The sequence below is a fragment of the Branchiostoma floridae genome, chromosome 13, assembly GCF_000003815.2.
Source record: "Branchiostoma floridae strain S238N-H82 chromosome 13, Bfl_VNyyK, whole genome shotgun sequence".
Lineage (NCBI taxonomy): Eukaryota > Metazoa > Chordata > Leptocardii > Amphioxiformes > Branchiostomatidae > Branchiostoma > Branchiostoma floridae.
In genome coordinates, this window is record NC_049991.1 from 5589581 (window position 1) to 5613810 (window position 24230).

At 38.2% G+C, this 24230-nt stretch overlaps 1 protein-coding gene across 5 annotated transcripts in view; it reads right to left on the reverse strand.

Moving 5' to 3' along the window:
• Window positions 1-24128, reverse strand: part of LOC118428373 (rho GTPase-activating protein 44-like) — a 28083-nt gene extending 3955 nt beyond the window's left edge. Inside the window, exons 1-19 of one of the 5 annotated variants that reach the window (XM_035838408.1) lie at window positions 23873-24128; window positions 20862-20901; window positions 13445-13546; window positions 12896-12907; window positions 12392-12468; window positions 11811-11922; window positions 10188-10382; window positions 9638-9706; window positions 9250-9331; window positions 8839-8966; window positions 8485-8532; window positions 8244-8319; window positions 6014-6095; window positions 4568-4648; window positions 4164-4280; window positions 3325-3345; window positions 2055-2134; window positions 1517-1703; window positions 473-634 (exon numbers count right to left, since the gene is read on the reverse strand). In XM_035838408.1, coding sequence (XP_035694301.1) covers window positions 496-634; window positions 1517-1703; window positions 2055-2134; window positions 3325-3345; window positions 4164-4280; window positions 4568-4648; window positions 6014-6095; window positions 8244-8319; window positions 8485-8532; window positions 8839-8966; window positions 9250-9331; window positions 9638-9706; window positions 10188-10382; window positions 11811-11922; window positions 12392-12468; window positions 12896-12907; window positions 13445-13546; window positions 20862-20901; window positions 23873-23925 — 1701 coding nt within the window. In that variant the 5' untranslated portion in view covers window positions 23926-24128 and the 3' untranslated portion in view covers window positions 473-495. Of the gene's footprint in view, window positions 1-472; window positions 979-1516; window positions 1704-2054; window positions 2135-3324; window positions 3346-4163; window positions 4281-4567; window positions 4649-6013; window positions 6096-8243; window positions 8320-8484; window positions 8533-8838; window positions 8967-9249; window positions 9332-9637; window positions 9707-10187; window positions 10383-11810; window positions 11923-12391; window positions 12469-12895; window positions 12908-13444; window positions 13547-20861; window positions 20902-23872 lie in introns of those variants that run through there. The other 4 variants (XM_035838410.1, XM_035838405.1, XM_035838406.1 and 1 more) reach the window with 4 other exon arrangements.
• Between the last annotated feature and the right edge of the window lie 102 nt (window positions 24129-24230).

Here is a 24230-nt window from a genome sequence, read left to right on the forward strand (position 1 = left end):
GCAGCAGTAGCTTGTAGCATTTCAATCAATAATTGCAAAGTTAAATAATTTCTGGAAATGTGCAAGTTGCTTATGCAGATTGTGTGAGGGCTATGTTGTAAATGTTTGCATGTTGGTGAAACAATGCGTTTAACTGTTAGTTATTTTTAGTCATTTTGCTTTTTTTCACATGCACTTCATATAGAATAGTGTGGGGTTGTGCATACAGCAGGCAAGTCACTCATATGCAAGCTTGTCAATAAATACTTTAACTTTAACAAGAACTGATTGGTTGCAGATAAAAGGCCTTAGTCGCAAGCAACAAACAAAAATTCCATCTGAACAGTGTTAACTTTTTCTTCAAATTTGGTGTTTTGTAAAACGTAACGTGGCATGCAAAGGCAAGCACAAAACGAGCAACTCTTAACCATGCCTGATCATTCTTTCAAAATGCCTTGTGTCTGGCTCAGCATGCAAGTGGCAGCAAACATACCTCAACCCACCACCACGCTTCAATCACAGTGCAGTAGTAACCGAAGAGGTATTCTTCCGCGTCGGGAAGGAGCTAGGTGTTTGGGGTGGTGGGGAGTTTGGTTTCTTTAGTGAGGAGGACTTCCTATTCCCAATCTTGTTCCATATGCCACTACTTCTTTTACTACAGATGAGAAGAGGAGAGAAGAAGAGAACACACCATGCAAAAATGCCGAGTTTGCCATAACAACACACCACATGCAAAATATGATATGGGGGAGGGGGGGCATGATGTTGGGACAGGCAAAGATGTAAATGTACAAGATGACTGAGCTTCGGTTTTTCTGCAAAGATGGGGAAGCAAGAGAGCAAAGGAAACTGTAAAAGATCAAGTTAGCAAAGAATGAAGTAGGAATGAGGGGTAAGTTCCTTATGTGTTAGGACAGCAGGCATAGCTTAGCCTTAGTGAGCTGTTGTAGAAAGGGGCAGTTCTAAACGGCAGTTTCGTACACTGACCTTGGTACATACCTTTCCATTAACGAAGGGGGTTGCCATGGGAACAACAAGGTAAGATTGACAGTAAGTACGCAGGTTGGGTCTTTTACACAAGTTGTTCTTTCAACAATATCACGTTTTCAGCATTCTTACTCCATACACAATCTGACAAAAAACAAACAACTGCATAGAAAGGTACTGTAAATCTGGAAACTTTCACAGTGGTTTTATTTTCCCTGGTTATCTTTCCAGCACAAGTTTACCAGACTGCGAACATCTCTCCTTCGTATAACTACTGTACCTCAGAATTGTTCTAACAGCGATTTTAAAACACAAAGAAAACATTCTTTTTTCTCCTGACATGAAATAAAACCATGCTGAAAGTAAATGAATTCACAGTACACAGCTACCGGTACTACAAAATAAGATAACTGCCCTTTCCAGAAAGATTTAATTAGTAAGCTACAGTTTGATTGACAGCTGTTAAAAGCCTCATGTTAGTGTGATTAGAAAGAAGAGAACTTTCTCCCTACTGTATGTGTGTTGTTGATGTTCATGTTGTGAGACTTACCCCTCTGATTGTGTGACATCGTGTTGTGTGCTCTCTGTGTGTGCTGCGTGGAGTTTGTCGGCCAGCAGGCTGTGGTCCCCGCTACCGTTCACGGGTTCCGCGCTGTCCCCCACGGCGGACAGCATCGTGCTGGAACCCTGGGGTGTGCTGCCAGCGCTACCTGGTGTGGACGGCTGGAAATCAAACTCTGGAAAGGAACGCAAACCATATTTCAATACACCCAATATAGACTTTTATCAAGAACATAAAGTTGCACTTTAAAACATACATGTTGCTATCATAAGTTTTATTGTAAATTTCAAACACTTTCATACACTAAAGGTAGTTTAAAAAATGATCGATCCTTTTCATTCTTTTGAAATTTCCTTTTTTTCCTAACAATGAAAAAACTAAGTTTAACACAGAAAAAGAAACATATTGATGCAATGAAAACACAACAAAGAATATCTTTCAAGTCAGGATATCATATAGGTAAGGTCTATCAAACTGTTGCTATGACCTCAGTTTGGGTCATCACTATGGTAACCAGTGACCTCACCTCCAGGAAAGAACCAATCAGCATGCTGGATGATGGTCTGTACAATCATGGAAGCCACGCCCGTAACCATGACACCAAGTCTAGAGAATAAGGAATACTTCTGTCAGTGAGCACTTCTAACATACATGTCCCTTTTTCATCCCAAGAGAAGCATTAATTTAACAATATCAGCCTCATGTGAAATGTTTTATTTCATGTTGTTGATTTTGAGCAATTGACATGTACCAATATCAACTATGGGTATGACAGAATAATGTTGCGTCACATGTGCTTGCCAGATTGGGCTAGTGTAATTTGGCTAGATATTGGCCTACTAGCCTGACTAAATCGTACTTCTAGTATCCTGTCCTTGTAGGTGAAGTATTGTTACATTGTTTGAGTTAATACTTATTTCTTTATTACTTATACTTTATTATATTCGAAAAATCAAAAAGACATATTTCTTTGCTGCATGTAAAAAAGCTCAGAATTGTTATTCAAATTTTGGGCCAGTGAACAATTGTCATTTTTATCCATCTACAATAACTGTAAATGGTATTATTACTTCTGGTATGTGAAAGCAAACGTTTTGATAGCTTAGTTGAACCACTCCAATGTAAAAGGTAAGTAAAAGGTTTACTGTGACTTTTGGAAGGTGAAACATGGGAATAGACACTGTCAAAAGTTAACACACAACAACTTCACACAAACAAAAGTACATATTAGAACATCAACCAAGTTAAACAGCCATGTTGAAAATTCCCGCGCTTCTTGCATGGTTTAAGCAGTTTTAGTACGCAGTCATGCACCTTGCATCATCATCGCATTGCCGACACCCCCAAAAAAAGAAGCCATTTGCCACACACCATTTTAACTAAACTACATGTATGTGTTTAGGTATTGAAGTTATTGTATGGATGAAAGAAACTTCTATTCACACTTCCGATAAACTGTAGGCCCTACATGTAGGTACCAATACAGAAAATTTGGGTCCAAGTATGGACTTGACACTGGACCTGATTATACCAGTACATTGTTCTTTCCTAATACACGTGTATGTCGAAAAAACTGGTCCACTGAATTTTTCTGGGCCTTCTTTGAGGGGACTGGTCAAAGAAGAAATACCTGTTTCGTAGGTACAGCAAGGAAAACACTATTTCAAATAAGGATGTCATCCATACAAATAACAGAAATACCCTTCATTTAGGGAACACAATCGGACCATCATGCACCACAACATGCCCTTTGAACCCCACCACACGTAAAGGTCAAAAGTCGTGGGTCAACTTACGCAGCATCTTCCATACCATTGCTGGTGAGAAAAAGAAGAGTTCAGTTGCAGGCTATGAGTATGATGGACAGTGAAGTGTGTAATGAAGGGTTCTGTCATGCTTAGCAGACAAGAAAGATCTCTTTTTGAAGATGAAGTGCTAAAAATGAAGCATCCTGATTGGTCAGGTATGGACCAATTAGACAACAATATTTCTTCATTACCATAAACAGTTTCAGACATGCCATATCAGCAGTTACAGTAAGAGGTAGGTGAGATTTTACAGGTTCCACATTTTTTCTTCAAATTTTAAAGTTTCTATGGGTATTCAACAGCCACAAAACTATCAGACACAGATCAGGTGCAATCATTGTGCAGTTACTTAATTGTAATAAGCAGAATGCTGTCACTGAGATGTATGTGCCAAACCTATTAATTGTGCATGGGACAGAACCATAAAGATCAAACAAAAAATTCAAATCATATTGTTACAGAAAGTAAAACTTACCAGAAAGTATAAAAGAGCAATAAAATTTGAAATAGATTTAGAATTAGAGACAGAGAGAGTGATTGTATGACCTTAAAACTAAAAGGGAAAACTGTTAACACCATATATTATGTAAGTTTTGGTATGAGATTTCTTCATGAAAGGTGTAAGAATTAACAATAAGCATAACAATAATACAAAAATATTCAAACAAATGAACAAACTTAGCAATATTCCTATTTGTTTCAACAAAATTGAAAACCAAAATTCACACTGCTTGCATTTAAATACAAACACAAACTCCACTTAATATTGTCATCTAGAAAACAATTTAAGAAGTATTTTTAAAGATATTGAATTCCCCCATGCTTACCCTCCTTCTTCTCGAGACCAGATGAGATTTGGCGCCAACACCAGAGCAAGATTGCTCGCGCTCATCTTGTTAACTTCCGAGTTGGTCGAGATGGTAGCCAGAAATTTTATCAAGTATCTGTGGAAGGAAGCGACAGAGAAAAGAAATATCATATTTACTGCTAGGCCTTTATCATTATTGAGTAGGCTGACTACTCTCTCTTTGCAGCCATGGGCCAGAATATGAGGAAAGAAATATACATGTTGTATACAACTACAATATATATATGGTAAAATACATGTTGTATCAACCTTCATACAATGCCAAGTTTAAGCTAACAATATACATAATGGAAGACATATACATCTCTTTTATATGATGTCAAGTTCTTTACTTCAAAACCAGAAGGTACGTAAAATGCTCACCTAAAATTGTTGTAGTTTTGCTTGGGCAGTCTGTCGCACACACTCCACAGTGCCTGTAACTTAACCTGTGGGTCTTGAGTACTGCAAACAGGCACATGAAAAAATTTTAAAGGACATCTAATCAACATTTCAATCTCTGAAAATGTAACTTTATGTTCTGCAATGTATACAAGTGTAGCTGTATGAAATTGGAAGACAATTTTGTCTGTTTGTCCAAGGAGCTTTTATCAGGAGGAGAGAGTATGAAGTTACCCGCCCGCTGTGCGGCTTTGTTTGGCCCGTTAAATCCCGCAGCGCCGGCTTTGTTTACTGCCCTGCGCGGCGCCCGTCTGATCTGATGTTCGTAGCGCCGGTTGGCACGGTTTCTATGCTAATGAGCCACGCCATTACGTCATAGCCCTCGAGCCAGCCCGAAGCCCGATTGGCAAGAGGCGAAGTGGGTCAGGTTTCCGACGATTCCCTTATTTGGAAAACTCGGCAGGCATGTGACTACGTCATCTTGCGGTAGAGCGCACAATGGCGGACAGTTTGATATGTTTCTCTTCGCCGTACAACAAACATGGGCCAGTTTAGGCCTATTTTCGCGGATCGAGGTCTGTTTTCTTGCGATAGAATTATGAATTTTCACATGTATTTTCAGATGGCTACTAAAAAAATATGACGTTTTTCTTCATTTAGCTGATATTTTTTCGTAACTGTTGATGATGTGCTCGGTAAAATGGCGTGTTCACTGTTGGTCGAACCTTGCTCATTTTTGTCGAACCACCCGTGTTTTTAGAGGATACATCGGGCCTGGAATAAGGTGAAGGTAAGGCGGGAGAGCATAGTTTTCATGGTTTTCGTTACGATCGGGTTTTCGTATATAATGTCTTGAGTTCTCCAGGCATAATTTTGAACTTTGTATTTGTATCGATTTATGAAATATATCTGTTGCATACTTAAAAAAAACTTGGTTCCTGTGATCATTGAGTCAGGTTTTTCACAGTCATCATTAATTGTAGGAATATTACCAGTTTTTTTCGTAGACTTTGCCTCAGACAATTTTGCCTTTAGGCTTAGCCCGTACCCGAGCGGCGGCGCTGTCCGGTCGCCGTATGGCTTTGAAATTTCACCCTCAGTCAGAGAGAATATTGCCGCCGCTGTATGTATTCCGAAGTTACTCTTCTGTTCAACATCGTCGACAAAATCGCAAAAATCAGATCGCTACACACAATGTTTGTATCCCCAGGCCGCCCCACCATGAATGACCACAAAACAAAGGGAAAACAAAAGCTTGCGTGGGTGAAATGTATGTAGATGCGGGTTTTTGACACGTGGGTGTTAATCAAATTTTGTCGCCCGCTACGAACATAGCTGAATGGAAAAAAATTCTTGCTCTCTCCTCCTGATAAAAGCTCCTTGGTTTGTCTAAAACTTGATTTTGAACTTTGATATTTGACTACTGACCTTCCTGCTTCCATCCAGTCCTGGAATAAGTCGAAGGTCATCAACGGCTCAGGGAGCTCTCTCAAGTACAACTTTAATGCACCTGACAAAAACAGATACACCAGTTATATGCCAGTGGACTTTTGACAGTACACATGCACCACCTATCAATTCTGAATGGAACTGCAAGACATTCTGGTATGCTAAACTACATCACACCTTTAAAGATGTCTGACTTTTTATTATCAGTTAGCCCTGAACTTGACAGATCATGCTGAGCTTAACAAAACATCTATCTTCAGAGTGTTGCATCAACGTAAGTGTTGCGAGGCAACTAATAATGCTAGTTCACCATTATCCGTGAGGTAACCTATATCCGTTCTACTTACAACAGGGAATTTAGGGATATCAAGTCGATGGACAGTGGTTTTAAATTGCATTTTTGTTAGGTACTGCAGTTTGAAACCACTGTCCATTGACTTAATATCCCTAAATACCCTAGTCTTGAATACAGCGGATAAAGGTTACCCCGCGAATAAAGGAGAACTAGCGTTATATACTGTACATTTATGAGGGTCTGCATGGGGGGTTTTGGTAATGCTTAACGGTGAATTCAGGAGGCCCGGTAACGTTTAACGGTAAATTCAGGAGGCCTGGTAACGCTTAACGGTAAATTCAGAATAAGTTACAAAGCATACCAGTAACATTGACGTGCATTCCTAATCATACAACGCTAGAGTAGTTATATCAATGGGTGAAAATACATTGTGAGAAGCAGAAGGTGCCCAGAACCCGGAGGAATGACAGGGACAATGTCCATGACATCTCTAAATTGATGGAGGCAGAATTCCCGGCCCGACACAGAGACGGCGGCAGCTAATTTCTTATGGCGGGATTGAACTATCGTTTCAGCACATGGAGCGCCGAAGGCGCGACGCATTCCAGGGGGATCTGGAGGATGCTCCCCCGGAAAAAAAAAATTTAAAATCAAGACTCTCTTAAATGCTATTTCCTGCATTTTTGGCAAATTTTGTCGACCGACTAAGGCCACACCAATTTAATTTCTTGGTTCACGGATTTTTTCATAAAAAATATGGAGCGAAAGGGCGAAATAAAAATAAAAATAAAAATTGTAAAATGGTTGGGGTAAAGGTAACGGCTAATCCAAAACATAAAGAAAAAAAAGTTTTCAGCTTGAAAAAAGTACAAAAACACTATTTTTGTACAGTAACAGCACCTGTACCCACACTTTAAGCTTATAATATAAAGGCCAATTTGCTACACCAGAAAGTTCGTGAATGGTTTCATTAATGGTGAAAATTTGCTGAGTGGTAATTTTTATTTTTATTTTTTTTCCCAAAAAATAGGAGCGAGCGAATCCGTGAACCAAGAAATTAAATCGGTGTGGCCTAAGCCAAAAAAAGTAGGTTGATTTTGACATTTTCATAAAGTTACACATGATTATACTCGTAGCTTTGCCCTCCACCCCCAGAGCCCCGACATATTTTTACCATTGCTCGGAAGCACGCGACGTTGCAATATAAGTCCGGGAAATTTTTAAAATCTGGACCGTCTGAAACGCCATTTACTGCATTTTGAAGGACAGATTTTGCCGTAAGACGAAGCTAAATCAAATGACATTTTAATAGAGAGAAAAATTTTTTGTGCGATAACCCACGCCCCTAACATATTTTCGCCATGTCGTCGTTAGCGCCAAAGGCGCAAGCCGTCGCAAGGGAGGTCCGGAGAAACCTCATTTTCTGCATCCTAGGAGAACTTTTTGCCCGAAGCTAAGCTATGTTTGACACTGAAATCTGTGATAAAGTTTTGAGGGCGATAAAGTTTTGAGGACGACGCTTTCGCAACATATTTTACCATGTTCAGACCCGAAGGCCGGGAGGCTCGGAGAAATTTTGAACTCTGGACCCTTTGAAACGCCATTTCCTGCATTTTCAGGGGTTCTATCTGGCATTTGACTTCGTGTGTATAGTATAACGGGTTACGAAGAATTTCTTGGTAACGCTTAACGGTGAATTCGGGATAACAAATAACGATTAACGTTGAATTAAAACGACCAATAACGCTTAACGAAGAATATACCGATAACGATTAACGTTGAATTAGAGCGGGTCGGTAACGATTAACGGTGAATTAAAATGGCTCGTAACGCTTAACGGAAAAAGGCATGCAGACCCTCATTTATGCTAAAAAGGTAGCGTGACTTCCACAATATTCTATCACGTTCCCTTACCAGATATTGAGTGGACATCCTGTACATACTCTTCTAGGTCCGCTAGCCCAGTAATGATTCCCGAATCTAAAGCAGCCTAACAAACAACAACAACATTTGGGTCATTCTTCCAACAACAACAACAACAACAATAACAACAACAACAACAACACAAATACAACGAAAAATTCAGCCATCTTAATGTTCTTTTACATTTGTCTATTTCCTACATTAAATTTAAGTCTGACATTATCTCACTTACCTTCAATTTCTTTGTTTTGGAGGAACTACCTGCTACTCTAAACAACCCCTATGGAAAAAAATTAAACAAATGATGAGAAGGTTAGATTTGAGTTTGGTTGATGGCTAGAAATTGTCTGCTTTCAAATGAATCTCAAGTCTGTGACTGTTATTCTAGAAATATTCTAGATCAAAATGAATCAAAAACAGATGTAATGGAATGTTTCAAGAGGTCTTGACATGTATATTGCATGCATAGCTGACAACAAAACCATTCATATCCACTGTTATTGTAATTGGTTTGTCAAGGATATGAAGAATTTTGTTATCAACTGTATATGTAGATGTATGAACACTTGACAACTATACAACTTACTTCTTCTTCCATTCCCCATTCCAACAGAGCTAAGGCGCAGGCTTCCAGAGGCAGGGCGATGTCTCTCTCTGTAATCTTCAGGTGTTCCTCTAATGACAGGCCATATACTGGCTTCATCATAGCTTGTTCTATGGAAAAAATACAAAGAGTGTTAAGTTTTCACAGTACACTGGCACCACCTATCATCTCTGAATAGAACTGCAGGATGTATCATCAGACACTCACAGGTGGCTGGGATAGGGGTATTGAGTATCTGGGACATAAAAACAGGTACCGGTACTATAACATATGCTTGGAAAAACCTATCAATCACTGTCCTAGCAGAAATTTTCTTCTTGACAAAAGGCCATAACACACTTTATTGTGGTAGCTTTGCAGCAAGGAAACAGGAAGAGTAATGATATTATTTACCTAGTTGTCCCTTCATGGCTGGTAGTACCTTCTCCAAACTGGAAATGGCCGCCCTGTGGAATCTGATCTGAGCTTCAACCAACTGTGGAGGAATCAAAAACGCAATTATTATGTTTAGAAAATTAACCCTCTCCCTCCAAAGTCTTTCTTGGGACAGCAAACTTTGGCCAACGACTCTTAATTATCGTATCAACTGTCAACTGGTGTAGATGATTTTTACAGTCTAGAAGGCAACTTTGGTAACCATAGTCTGGAGAAGGTTGGGAGCATATGGTCAGCTATATATTTGTGATAGGGGCTTAACTCGAAACCTTGGTCTGGAGAAGGTTGGTAGACAGGTTTAGCTACCGGGTATGTGTAATAGGGGCTTGAGGATGAGTATACTTACACTGATAAGGTTATGTGCATATTCCTGCTCCTTTGACACAAACTGGTACATGTCGGTGGCCAGGGCATCCTGAAAAACAAGAGGACATGGTCACAAGACTGTTTATTACACTTGAAATCTCTACTTTTAAAAGCACTGTGTTGGCAAATCTACATTTCAACCTTTTACGAAGTTTCCAGTTTTATCAGTAGCACAATGTCACAATATGAACTGTGCATATATTACTTTTTTGCAAGTCATTTGATCATCATTACAAATCCAATCAATAACAACCAAAATCTTGCACTAAATTCTAGACACACCGATTCCAAATTTTCATGTTTTTCTAAATTCATAGTGGTCAGTACGCTTTTTGTAAAATTTAAGGTACTTTTCACAGCCATCTGATTGTACATAACTTATAATAAATCATGACATTTAACTGATATCAAGATGTCAATGGTTTATTGAGCTTTTAAAATGATACAGCTTTGCACTACTTACAGGGGTTTTGAATCGCACTGACAACTACCTTTTTAAATTAGCAGTTTGAAATGTCTGTAAAACTCACCCGACACAGGTTCATCCGACTCTGTGCATCGTCCATCTCATCTTTCAGGGACTCTGCCTTGGCCATGGCTGCCGCCTGGTTCCCTCCAGTGTTAGAACTTCTGATAGCTGAGTGGTATCTGCTTCTGGCTGAGTCCATGTCCAGTACTAGCTTAGCTAACCTCTTTCTCTGGGTCTGGATGGCAGGGATGTCCACCTGTAAGGGGGAGGGGGGCATGTTTAACTGATTGTTTTACTCATACTTCAGGGCTCGAAATTCATTTTTTTGATTAGGTGCACTGGTGCACCCAGCTAAAAAAATTGGGTGCACCAAAACATTTTTGGGTGCACCACTTAAATTTCAGTAGAATGTCAGAAAAACCTAATAACAAAACTTTAATTCTTAAACAAGTACCATGACATTTTTATTATTTTTTTTACCCTTAGATGTCAAGAATATGATGCATACTAGGCTAAGAATACTTTCAAAATTGATATCTTAACATAGTATTACATAAACTCAAGAACATTTGGGTGCACCCTGTGCATCCACAGAAAATAATTGGGTGCACAGCTTCAATTTTGGGTGCACCTGGGTGCACATGCACCCAGTATTTCGAGCCCTGTACTTAGATACCTAGAATTTTTCTGTGAATTTCTTGTTGCACCCAGTATTTCGAGCCCTGTACTTAGATGATATACCTAGAATTTTTCTGTGAATTTCTTGTTTTCTTGAGTATTGTGAATTTCTTACTGATTCTATTCAATACATTATTCCACTGGCTCCCATAAGGCACTGGGTACCATCCAGGGAGTAGTTCGCTTCTGTGTTTGAGCAGAAATTGCTTCTGCTACTTCTCTGGAGAATCGCATATTCAAACATTTTGGTGATGACGTCAGTTAAAGGGGCATTCCACTCCAGAAGGGAGTGTTATTTTCCAATAGATAATGTATCAATTAATACATGATCAGCCGACCTTTGGTGGGATTCCACTTGTCGCAAATTACGCAACGTGTGTGTGTAAAACAATATGACACTCACTAAACCCATGCAGACCCTACCCATGTATTCCCTATACGTGTAGACACTTCCTTTATCGTGAATATTTCTGACATAAAATGAGGGGCGCTTAGCAAACCAAGAAGGTCAATTGTTCACAAGAAATCAAAGAACACATATCTAGACTTGTTTTTCTTAGCGCCCCTGAAATTAGCTTTGTATCCTAACTTAATTCAGGCGTTGTCAGGCACATTGTATTTAGCCATAGGCTGAGATTGATTGATTTAATTAGAGGGTACTTGGGGAGTTTTGTAGAAGACTGAATGCTTTTTTGGTGCTAATGGGTACTCTATCGTATAATGTTACGTAGCATACATTTCTCATCTCCTACAATTAATATCTATCGGAAAATAACAGTCCCGTCTGGAGTGGAATGCCCCTTTAATGTGCGAATCAAAATAATGGGTTCTTGAGCACTCTTTCGAACAGGCGTTCCAACATCTGTTTGATTACAGTCAACAGACAGAAACCAAGACAAGCAAATAGCACACCAAAAACATTTTTGCAGAGGTAACAAATCAGAACATGTATGAAGATTCTTTTAGAAATCTAATTATGAAGAAGACAGTAGGCATGACCCCTTACCTCCTGCAGATTTGTGAGTGGTGTCATGACTGTTTTCTCTACTTCCATCTCGTAGTTGGTGAGGTCCTTAGCCAGGTTTCCCTGTCCTTCCCCACACAACTGGAACAATGTCCTACACACACATAGATATAGGGAAGCAAGCTGTAGTTAGATGGCAGAAATGTCTTTACTGGTGCAACCATAATAGGGGGGGTCAAACTGCTCCAGTACATGTCAGTAATGCATGCAGGGCCTGTCCTTCTGTCCTGGGACAAAACTTTTCTTGATGAGATGGAGAAAAATCTCACCCCATCCATCCACCCAATGACTCGAAAAGCTGTTAAAAATGTTCTTTCATTGGCTTAAGATGACATATTTAAGCTTTTAACCAGGAAAATCAACAACATTGGCTCACAACCTGTACTGTGAATAGGACAGAAAAAAGTATTAACTTGGAGACAGCTCCGAATGTATATAATCCTTTGGGAAAGCGGTGGGAAAAGGGTATTTATCTCAATAATCAAATTATTGATGCATCAAGACTAAAATTTGACACAAAAGTTCTACTGGTACATGTACAATATATAAAAAGACCTACATACCCCAATAGTGTCTCATCCCCCATGAGGGAAGAAGACTCCAACATGCTCTGTGAAAGGGCTGACTGTGGAAGCTTTTTCTGTAAGGTAAGAATACAGTCTATTAGAGTCTTAGACATATAAACGTATTTATGTTATACCTGGGACATGATAACCTTTGATACGGGTGCATAGGAAAAAATACAACACGATGCATTCCATATTAGTTACCCACGGTCCCAGCCCTCCCACAAGTTGGATCAGTATTTTGGGCAATCCTAGTCATGGTCAAGTTTGCTTGTACGTCGTCGTATTCTATGATGCATTTATGTATAACCTAGAACTTCTCAATGTCCTGTAGTAACCTTGAATATCTTAACTAACTAAAACACTACTATATGTACAAGTGAACACATCATACACAAAATGTAATTGAAATCAACACTTCAAACATACACACAAAAGGAATAAGAACACACAAAAAAAAGAACTACGAACTGTACTTAATACTTTTACAGTCTTTGGTACCTTTCTGAAATGCTGTCCCATAGAAAGAGTACAGTTTAAGGAGTTCATGGTAAGAAACCTAGGAAGAAGGTTGGAGAACACAGAAGAAGGTGCAAGAAAATAGCCACAAAGACACAAGAAAACAAGCAGAAATCTTTTGAATCACAATATTGAAAATGAAACTAAGACAGAATCGAAAGTAGGAAAACTGACAATTTATATAAAAATGTAGATAATTATATGCTAATGAAGGACTTCCAGGCAAGAAGATTCACAAGATAAGGCAACAGATTTTGTGAACTATCAGACTTTTCAGGTAGTATCCACACCCTTTTGTAAGTGACTCTTGGAAACATCCAATAACTTTCCTCACTCACTGACAAAAGGTAGACGATGCTAAATGAAATATCTGACCGTTTACAAAATCAGCATTTTTATATCCAGTTGCTTGAGTTAAACTTGAACATGAATATCTAGTGTAGATATAAATGGCTTTCATTTATAATATACAAAATTTTAATGATAAAATGGCAGGAAAAGCTAAGAAGAGGGATAGAACTACGTTCTCACCATGCGCTTGTCTAAGTTGTCCCCCCCACCCTGTTGACATGCTGACAGTTTCTTGGTCACATTGTGGGTGGCGAGCTTCACATTGTCTATCTTCTTCTCAATCTGTGGGAAAAAATGAGAGCATGTTATTGTATGAAGCACACGTGTTTAAATGACATACTATCAGTATACAGTTGAATCCGCTTAATGGCACACTCCATTTGCCAACTATTTCGTGCAATTATCTGGGTGGTGCAATTATGCGAAGTTAGCTAGCTGGACCGCCCTGGTTTGGGATGAGGAGATTCCGTGCAATTAACAGAAGTGTGCGATAATCCATTGTGCAATTAACTGGCTTCTACTGTACTAGTAACTGGTATAACAGCCTTTTGACATAACGGGTTTGACACACAGAGAAGGACCCCTACTCTTTTCAATAAGTGTGGCGGGTTCTTTAACATGCTCGAGGTGTGGCTCTCCAAAATCATGGAACGTTTCGAACCTTCAGGCCCTATCTGAGGTATGTCTTAAACCGAAGCTAGGTTTTCATTTTCACCTTTTTTTAGCTTTCCCATGGGTACAAGATTATTACCATAGCGGTGTATTCAAACCAAAGACCTCATCTGAATTTGAGGATAAACACCCTGACGTTATACCACATGTCCCCACAAAATGATACAAAATCAACATAAAATAAGAGGTACACATCAACAGCCAATACTATTCTCAAGTTCTCTTGTTTGTCTTTTGTCAAAAGGATGAAAGAAAATAAGAATATGGTTCACAACACAAAGAAACTGAATGCTTGGTAAACTTCCCCTTCCCTGCCACCAAAGAATGAAAATAGGAACATAAATCTAAAACTTCACCATTCAACTTGGTACAAGCAGAAGTTCCTAAAGTTCAGCAGGCAAAGGAATTCTTCGTGGCTTTTCTAAGAAAAGAGTCACGGGCAACCTTCCCTCTATATCAATGTCAGTACATACTATGGATGCAGTCAGCCTACTATAGCAGAAAACATAGAACCACGTTCCAGCTTTTCAATTTCAGACCAAGAAGATACCAGAAAAGCATCACAAAATGTCATGTATTTTGAACAAGTATTTTTCACATAATTCAACTTTGTTAATGTTAACAAACCCTTTTCACCAGACTAGAACTATGTTTCGGTATCAATATATATTCACAATACCATGAAAATCATTTAGGAACAGGTTTCAAAATAGTGCAACATATCATGATCAGTACTGCATTTGAATAGACTTGCACAGTGTATAACATTTGGACACAGTTTAAAAAAAATGTGCTACTCATACCACTCCTATGAAAACTTATACTATATTATAGCACTGGAAGAAGCCATGAAACTATTGTATGGTTGTGGAAATCAGCACCATTTTTTTCTTATTAGAGAGCCTCTCAAAATCATTGAAGACTATGGGTTCAAAAATTCAGGTACAGGTACATGTACAGGTCTGGTCTCATACATTTAACTTAATTTGAAGTATGCATCCCAACATATGTAACAGTTGCAAAAAGCTAATAGTAATATTCTTATTAAAGCATAACATCAGTACAGACATTCCTTTTGAAACCTTAGTTTCACAGCAACCTATAGGTGGACAACCAACCGGGTTTGGTTGCTTAAACACAGGAAGTCTCTGTCTACTTTGCAGAAACCTGTGTTTACAATACACAAACCGTACAAGCAGCTGGACAATAAAGGTCTGTCTCGAGTAGACTCTAACATCTCAACTTACAAGTTCTTCAGCCAGGAATTTATCTGGGTAATTTCCAAGGTTTGGAACTCTTTTAAGTTTTACACATTTATAAGGCACTAACAGCATTGAAATGCCCTATCCATTATATTGTGGACATAAAGGATCTATACAGCTGTCACATATCTGTAAACAGTTAACATAAGCAGAGTTATTTGGCATCAAATATTTGTTTCTTATGGACAGTTTGTTTGTCAAACAGGTGTGTCAGGACAGGTGAGACAATCTAGATGACTCAATGCCCACGGCATGTTTTATACTAATACAACGACCTTATCCTCACAATTCAGACACAAATTGGTGCACATATCTATACACATATACAGGGCTCGAAATTCATTTTTGGGATTAGGTGCACTGGTGCACCCAGCTTTAAAAATTGGGTGCACCAAAATTTTTTTGGGTGCACCACTTAAATTTTAAGTAGAATGTCAGAAAAACCTAATAACAAAACATAGTTACATGCTATCAAATTCTTAAACAAGTACCATGACAGACATTTTTATTATTTTCCTAACCCTTGGATGTCAAGAATATGATGTATACTTGTACACTTTGATATTTTTACATACATAAACCCAAGAAAATATTTGGGTGCACCCTGTACACCCACAGAAAATAATTGGGTGCACAGTTCCAATTTTGGGTGCACCTGGGTGCACATGCACCCAGTATTTCGAGCCCTGCATATATCTATAGTGACATACTAAGGTTTCCTCTTAGAAAAAAATGCAGATGGTTTTATATTCTGACACCCATTTCCAATTTCTTTCTATTTGAATTTACCATTTTTTAATGTATTGAATCTTCATGACAAAACCCCCACTTCTAAATGGTCAAGCACTAATACTATAGTAATACTTCTAATACTGTAAATATCCAAAATTTCTTGGTACTTATATTTTTGCGTTTTTCGTGGTAACATCTCCACTGTGAATTAATTATATCACAAGTATGTCTCCCTTGAATGACTATACTATAGTGCAACCATCTAGAACTGTTTCAACCAAGAATCTATAACATCACAAATTACATTTACAACCACTTAAAAAACAGATGAATTTACAATTGTTTAACCTCCCATACGTATGTGTAATGTTTCACAATTTTATTACCATACAGATTTTAGAATTAGATCCATGCCACATGTCCAGGGATCGAAATACTTTTTTTTTGCTACATGCAAAATTGCAAGTTGGCAAAAATTTTATGTGCAATTTGAAAAATTTACATGCAAAATACAATTTTAGTCTATACTGCAATGTTCTAGCAAGGAGGTCCTTGTATCTAGTGAAGTAGTGAATTCGAAGCTACCGGAGAAAGTTACCGGCAAAAACAAGGAAGGAAAAAGAAAGACGTCCATATGCTGTTCTGCCTAAGACTTACTTAGACTTAGCAGCTCCCACGTCGTGCGACGCATGAGGCAGTTAGAAGGTAAGAGTAGGGTGTCTAATTCATTATTTTTACTATAATAATAGGCCAGGTATTTTCAACATGCAAGATTGCAAGTTCAGAATATTTCTACGTGCAGATCTCTAAAATTATGTGCAAATTATTTCAAACCGTGATGTCTTTCATACAATTCTAAAACATCAACATGAACTTTGAGGAAATTTGAATAACCCTTCCAAAGTGATTCCCAACAGTCTGGAAGAAATGCTTCAGACAGAGACTTTGCAACTTCCCACAAAAACCTGACATTGGACATCATTTATCACGCATACTTCCCATTATCCCACCAAACCGCGTGAAACGACCGCCTCTCGATGTCTTTTCTTCACACCCAGAGGTTCCTCGAGATCTACGTCCTTTGGGTCAAAGCTCACGGAGCTTGGCTTTCTCCGCAAGCACCCTTATATACCCCTGATCCACATATCCACACAGCTGTTGCTACTTCAGACCACTTCTGGCTCAGGAGTCAAGTAGCTATTACCTGCACTGGCTTTCTTTAAGAAAGGCCTCTCGTACTCAACAGAGCCTGGCAACTTCTTAACAATGGATGGGTAAGAATCGTGAATGGTTTTGAAACCTTTAGAGTATCCGATCCCTTTACATGCAACTGCATAAGTGTGTGCTGGTAACTTATAAGTAATACTGTTAAAATACAGCCTTTACACAATTACAGTTAGACTTTAAAGTTAAGAGAAAGCTATTTCTGTTTAAAAATAGTTCATGATCTCTTTTGGCGAAATCATTGGCACATACCTGTATATTTCTACCTATATTGTAATTAATTCTGACTGAAAGATGACTACTTTAGTCATATGATATTATGAATTTTAAATACCACTGTCTTGGATTCTATTCTGAAAAGACATTGAGAGAGACAAATGCAATGTTTAGGTATAGGAACCCAGGTGCACCCAAAATTGGAGCTGTGCACCCAATTATTTTCTGTGGGTGCACAGGGTGCACCCAAATATTTTCTTGGGTTTATGTAATACTATGTTAAGATATCAATTTTGAAAGTAATCTTACTTAGCCTAGTATGCATCATATTCTTGACATCTAAGTAAGGGTCAGAAAAATGATAAAAATCTCTGTCATGGTACTTGTTTAAGAATTAAAGTTTTGTTATTAGTTTTTTCTGACATTCTACTAAAATTTAAGTGGTGTACCCAAAACACCCGATTTTTTTAGCTGGGTGCACCAGTGCACCTAATCCCAAAAATGATTTTCGAGCCATGCTATATCATAGTATATGTAGTAGAGCAAGACAGCTTCGCCATGGCTCACATGTTTAGCTATCCACACTGTGTCACCCCATCTATTCTCAATAAGTGTGTTGGGTTTCTTAATTACATGCAGTCCTAGAGGTTCGGCACTTGTCCCTCATACTGGGCCATTGACGGAATAGCACCTTCTATTGGCACCTGACAAATGCAACGTGGGCCAACCCTAGACATTGCTAAAATCAACTATGGCCCACGGATCTATAGAATTCAATCCATATGGCAAAGCAGCATGGTGGCATTACTGATTGCGCCATGGGGACAAATGTTACTATGCTAAAATAATACTTGCACAATGACTAAAAAAATAATTTGTTTGATTTATATTTGTAACGATACACATACATTTCAAAGTCATGTTACGCAGTTCCCAAACATGGATATTAGCAATCAGCACACCAGTAGTAGTGGCAGAACCAGATGTCTGAGGAAATCAAGGATGTGTATAATCTCCGTCTCACTGTTGTGTCTACTGGTAATGCATGACTGGTTGTATAAAAACAACTCACTGCATACAGCACATACTCAGGGCTCAAAATTCATTTTTGGGATTAGGTGCACTGGTGCACCCAGCTTAAAAAATTGGGTGCACCCAAAAATTTTTAGGTGCACCACTTAAATTCAAGTAGAATGTCGAAAAAAATCTAATAACAAAACTTAGTTACAAGCTATCAAATTCTTAAACAAATAACATGACAGACATTTTTATTATCTTTTTTACTCCTAGATGTCAAGAATATGATGTATACTTGTATACTTGATATCTTTCCATAAATAAACCTAAGAAAAAAATTGGGTGCACAGCTCCAATTTTGGGTGCACCTGGGTGCACATGCACCCAGTATTTCGAGCCCTGATACTGTAATTTACTTTGTTTTCTCGGTACCAAACTTTCACAGTCTGAGAAAATTTAACTTGTTCTTGGAAATAAATGTTCACTGTCGCGGCAAGTGCACATAAAAAAAATGAATTATTTGTTATCAGTAATGATAAGTTCCCGTTATAGTCGTCACCATGAAAACCGTGAACATATTATATAAACAGTACACTGAAAAAATCAGGAATTACAGTATATGCAGGTTAGTGTAGGCAAAATTGGAGGTATGCTGGTATTTGTGATGTCTACCTTACTGAATTAAGTATAGATTTGTCAATCTGACATCTGACAAATGAAAACATTGTAAAATTATTTCCCAATATGTTCTTATTTCTGTTGCAATAAAAAATTTCACTAACAACGTCCACATGTATAATCAAATTATGACATTGAAAGTAACAGGCAGTGTTACCTGTGTGCCTGTTACAAGTATCTTAAGTTTTACTTGTTAAACAGTATTTCTTGGATGACATTTTGGCAAAAAGTTTAAGAAAAAAATCCCACCTACAGTCCCAATCCCAATTTTTTTCAGGATTGTAATTGTGAAACAGAGCATTAATTCTCTTTTGCTTAGCTACTGGATATCTAGGACAAGTACAGGTATTATCAAAACACATGGCACACCTGTCCTATGCAAGGTGCCACTTGTCCACTCTGATAGACTCTCAAGGCTTGAAGTAACTTAGACTTCAATGGAATACCTAATGGTAAGCAAATCTTCAGCAGAATTCACCCCTAGGCAAAAATTGCTGTCTCACTGTCACTTTACAGTGCCTATACTCCAATACAAATGATATACCATTGTTGACTTTACAGATAGAGTCACATCAGGAGAGATAAACTTTAGGTAGCACCCCAACCAACATAATAAGTAGTACAGGGCTCGAAATACCACCTGCATATGCAGGTTAGTTCAGGTAAAATTAGAGTTGTGCAGGAATTTCTGGTGTCTACCTGCACTGGGTTTAAACATAAATGCCCTATGATGTAGGTGTATGTGGATTGTTATCAGCTGCATTGACTGTTACCACCTATAAAGTATAAAAGAAAAGAAAAAATAGCAATGGTTCCTGAACAATTTTAGTATGATCCATACTTTCTATATTCATAATCAGAGTGGTGCAGGTAATATTTGTCTGGTGCAGGTAATTTTCTAGGAGACATGCACCCGTACAGGTATGCAGAAAGATTTTGAGCCCTGTTGAAGGCGTAACATCGAATAAACATTGACATGTTTTTGTCAACACACATACCACTAGTACTAGCTATAGATGATGTCACCCTTGTCCCAAGAGTGGGTAGACAAGGAATCTCTACGTGGGATGCAGAATTTGTCAGATAGGGGACTGAGTTTTCTTACACCTGATATCTTCTTTAGGCTTAGGAAAATTAATGTTGTGGTTCTGGTTCTGGTTACTTTGTTTAAGGACAATCAGCAATATTTTAAAATCATATTTGAATATACAAATGTACAAGCTAAAGTACTTGGTTGGTCTGTTTCTATACATCATGTAACTTTTTCTATTGCAACATAGTAAAGAACATGTCAGAAAACGATTGTATTATGTTTTTAGCACTCAGATGTCAGATTGAAAATTTGATTTCCATTGCTAATGGTCAACCTTCAAAAATGCTAGTGTCGGCAGATTTTTGCTAGGGATGATTGGGTAACCAGAGAAACACAACATTTTTCCCGAGGCCTTGGAAGAAACCGTTCTGCCGTGCACCAATGGATGACATTATGTCTGCTACATGACAGAGTTGTGAAAACAAGTTAATTCTTTCTACAATAACAGGGGTCCAGTGTTTTTCAATTATCAGAAGCATATGTCCAGAAAAGGAACAAACTCTGCAATACAAACTGAGATTCATCTATTAGAAATTTCAGTACAGGTTTTCAGTTCTATGGGGAATTTTTTCCCCAGGTCCTAGTTTGAAAAAAGCCCAGACTCCAATATTCCTCACAATATTTTCATTTGTATTGTCATGTTGGCATCATATACATAAGATATCACAATAACTGTAATGTTCAGAGAGTCATATCGACTCACCTGTAGTAGTTCATCGCTTAGAACTTCTGTTTTTTCCGCCCTGAAACAAGCAAAAAAACAAGAGTCATGAGAACAGTCATAACAAGAGAACATCAAGTTAGGTGAAATATGATACAAAATGTCCGGGCTCAAAACATTGGGTGTCTATGCACTGCACTTCAATGCATCAATAATCCGAGCTATGCACCAAATTTTTTACTGTAGATAAATCCGATAAACTTAGGTGCACCTAATAGTAAAACATGATAAAGGTACATGATCTGTACACTACTCTATAGTATATATCACTGTACATTTTGTATAACAGCATATTGTTTGAATGTGTTGAAAATTAATGACACATTTGTTGTACCTCTGTATTGCTTTGCTATTGTAACCTTTGTATTAGGAAAATTGAAGTTAGTAATTGTTACTGACATTCTTATTTCATCTATTTATATAGTACAACCAAACTTTATTTCTGTGCTGCCTTTTTGTGTACCAATTCCCAAATTGAATTCTGGTCCCTGATTCCTGAGCTATGCTGTTTCCTGTGTCCAGTGTCTGTCTGGTGTCTGGGTCTGATGTCATTTCCTGTTGCACCTGTACAGCTGATTTAGGCAAATTCCATTCATGCCAGATTCATCTAAACAAATACCATTAAAACTAACACCAAACAGTCTTGTCCTCGGGCATAAAACACAATTTTTTGTTACATCTGAAAGTCAAAGGGTTAAAATTGCAATTTTTCTCAGAATGTTATATGAATGGGACAAGTCTATGGCGGTGTCAGTGACACTAGTCTACTACCGAAAATTCAATTACTTTTGCAGTGGCTCAATTTTGTGGACTTATGAAATGAGGTATTTTTAGTGTTTCATATCTATATTAGTGATTGAAACAATTTTGTAGAAGTTACTACAACATTATACAAACAAATGTACATACTTGATTTGATGATGTCACTATGCTTCGTATGAAATCAAAACTAATTCAAACATTTTCAATATTCACAGTTCAGTAATGTGTCATCATTTCAACTTGTAGTATGCCACAATCAAAAAGGAAGTACTGAGCTTATACATGGCCTTGTGACTCCATGTGATGACATCATACATTTTCAGTCCTTGATCCTTAATCAAATTACTTCCCATTTCCCTGTCCATCCAATCAAATCAACCGCAGCCTCCTAATGAATTATGTCATTCCAATGCTGTTACCACAGCCTTTCAAGGGTGAGACCACATTGAATTAACATTCCAAAGTTTGAAAGGACCCGGGTATAACCTCAACCCCACAAATTGCATCCTTTTGTAAACAAGAGTGTTAACACAACCCTTTCATTGATTTATAATATTATATAGGTTCATACAACAATCAACGACAATTGGGTAATTTGGGTACTGGACCGTTCCAATCCTAATCTCTTGAGGGAACGACAAGGGCATTTTTTACTTCCATTTCCCTTTTGAGTTTGATTAGAATTTCAAAATAGAATATATTGTTTCTGACTCAGCCATTTGATTAAAACAATTTATTATTGCCCCCTCCTGGAATGGAATAGTCCAGAATGAAAAAAACACAGCATATTCATTAAGAAAATGGTTTTGAAAGCAAAACAAACAGTTCCTGTTCTGTAAATGCACTCAATATGACAAGTTCAAATGCATTGGCTTGGAAATCAAACAAGATGATGACTACGGCTATGTAAACTTCCTGCAATACAACAGTACTGTAAATTCATTTACTTTTGAAGTTTTCTGGTGGTTTTCTTTTGCTACAAGTGGGAAAAGGAGGTTTTTGCCAATTCAATTTGAGTTTGTGACAATTCTGTAGTACAGTGGTCATACAACTTTACAAGTAAGACATCTTTGCAGTGCCATGAATTCACAGGTTACAGTTTTGTGTGCATGGACCTTTTGCACAAAAGTTTAAAGATTCACTGTATTCTTTCACCTTCCAAATGTCATACTAGACTCATAGGACGACTACGCCAAAAATAGTTACTCAAGCAACTGGATATGGTTTTGAAACGGTAGGACGACTGTACTGCACTTTTTAAATGTTACAAAGTCACAGTTGTACATCATTATCCAGAATCTTAATTCCTACGATTTTGCCATGAATACATTTATCAAAATTATTGGGAGACTGAATATTTTTCTTGAGATTCATATATCCTGTACCATGATTAAATCCCAAACTTGAGGTCATTTGAGGTCAACTGGCAAGTCTGGCATTCTGTATTGGGTTGAGCTGGGACTTGTTCTGTGCTAACTGGGTTAACGTTACACACTACGATATCCGAATGGTCAGTTCCCTGGGCAAGCTCGAACCTGTCCGATATTCTTAGAAAAATAAACTATTTAAAAGTCTATACAGCGTCACAAATTGTTGACAATGCTGAACATCACGGTATGTCACAAATATTTCTGACTCACTTGAAAAGCATTGAATGATTGAGTTACTATTTTGGTTTTGTCCCATTTGGTAGGTTGGTTCAGAATCACCACTTGAAAATATAATACATGTATAACAATTTCTTTTCGCTGAGAACGTTTTCACCGTCTGTGTAACAACTGTTTACTAATTAACCCATTTAAGCAAACCTGTTGTTCTAGTGACAGTTTATATAAATTTGGGGTCCGGCAAATTTTCTTAGAAGGTTTGCCCATGGTAAAAACGAGACAGTTGTGGCGTCCAAGTGCGGTTTGCTTGTCAAACATTTTTGCCAGTGAACCGTTTGCACAGATGCAGCCATCACATCAAGTACTGACCTTGTTGGGGCAAACCACACAGAATACACAGAAAACAGTAAAGCACAAACACACTGTATCACAGTGTATGCGAACTTCGGACCCTGCCCTCCCATAACATTGCATTCACTCCACAATCAGTACACCAAACAACTTTAGAAAACAACAGATCTACCAATGGTTAAAGAGTGGAGGAAAGAATCGAGAAGGAGGAAATAATCAGATTTAGATAAGAAAGGTTTCGGTGGCATGTAGTTAGCATCATCATCCACCCACCTCCCAACAGTTTGGTTGGCGAGTTGTTTCACGCGAAGAAATTGCTTCTTCATATTGCTGGTGGAGTCTCACTGTGGCATCACACGGGTACACAGCACGCAGCAGAGGACAGACAGTCCCTGTATGATATCCGGAAGGAAAGAATGTATCCTGAATTGTCTACAGGATTTGATCTAAACATATGAGCCGAACAGCTTCCCCTGAAACTTCCTCTCTTGGCAAAATGAACATGGGCGTACTCCGCGCGCGGGACGCCGGGAAATATCAATCAGCTGACCATGACACCGACTCTGGTTTCATAAGCATGATTCTCATTGGTTGGATTGTTTAATCTAATTAAAAACAGACCAATCATAGG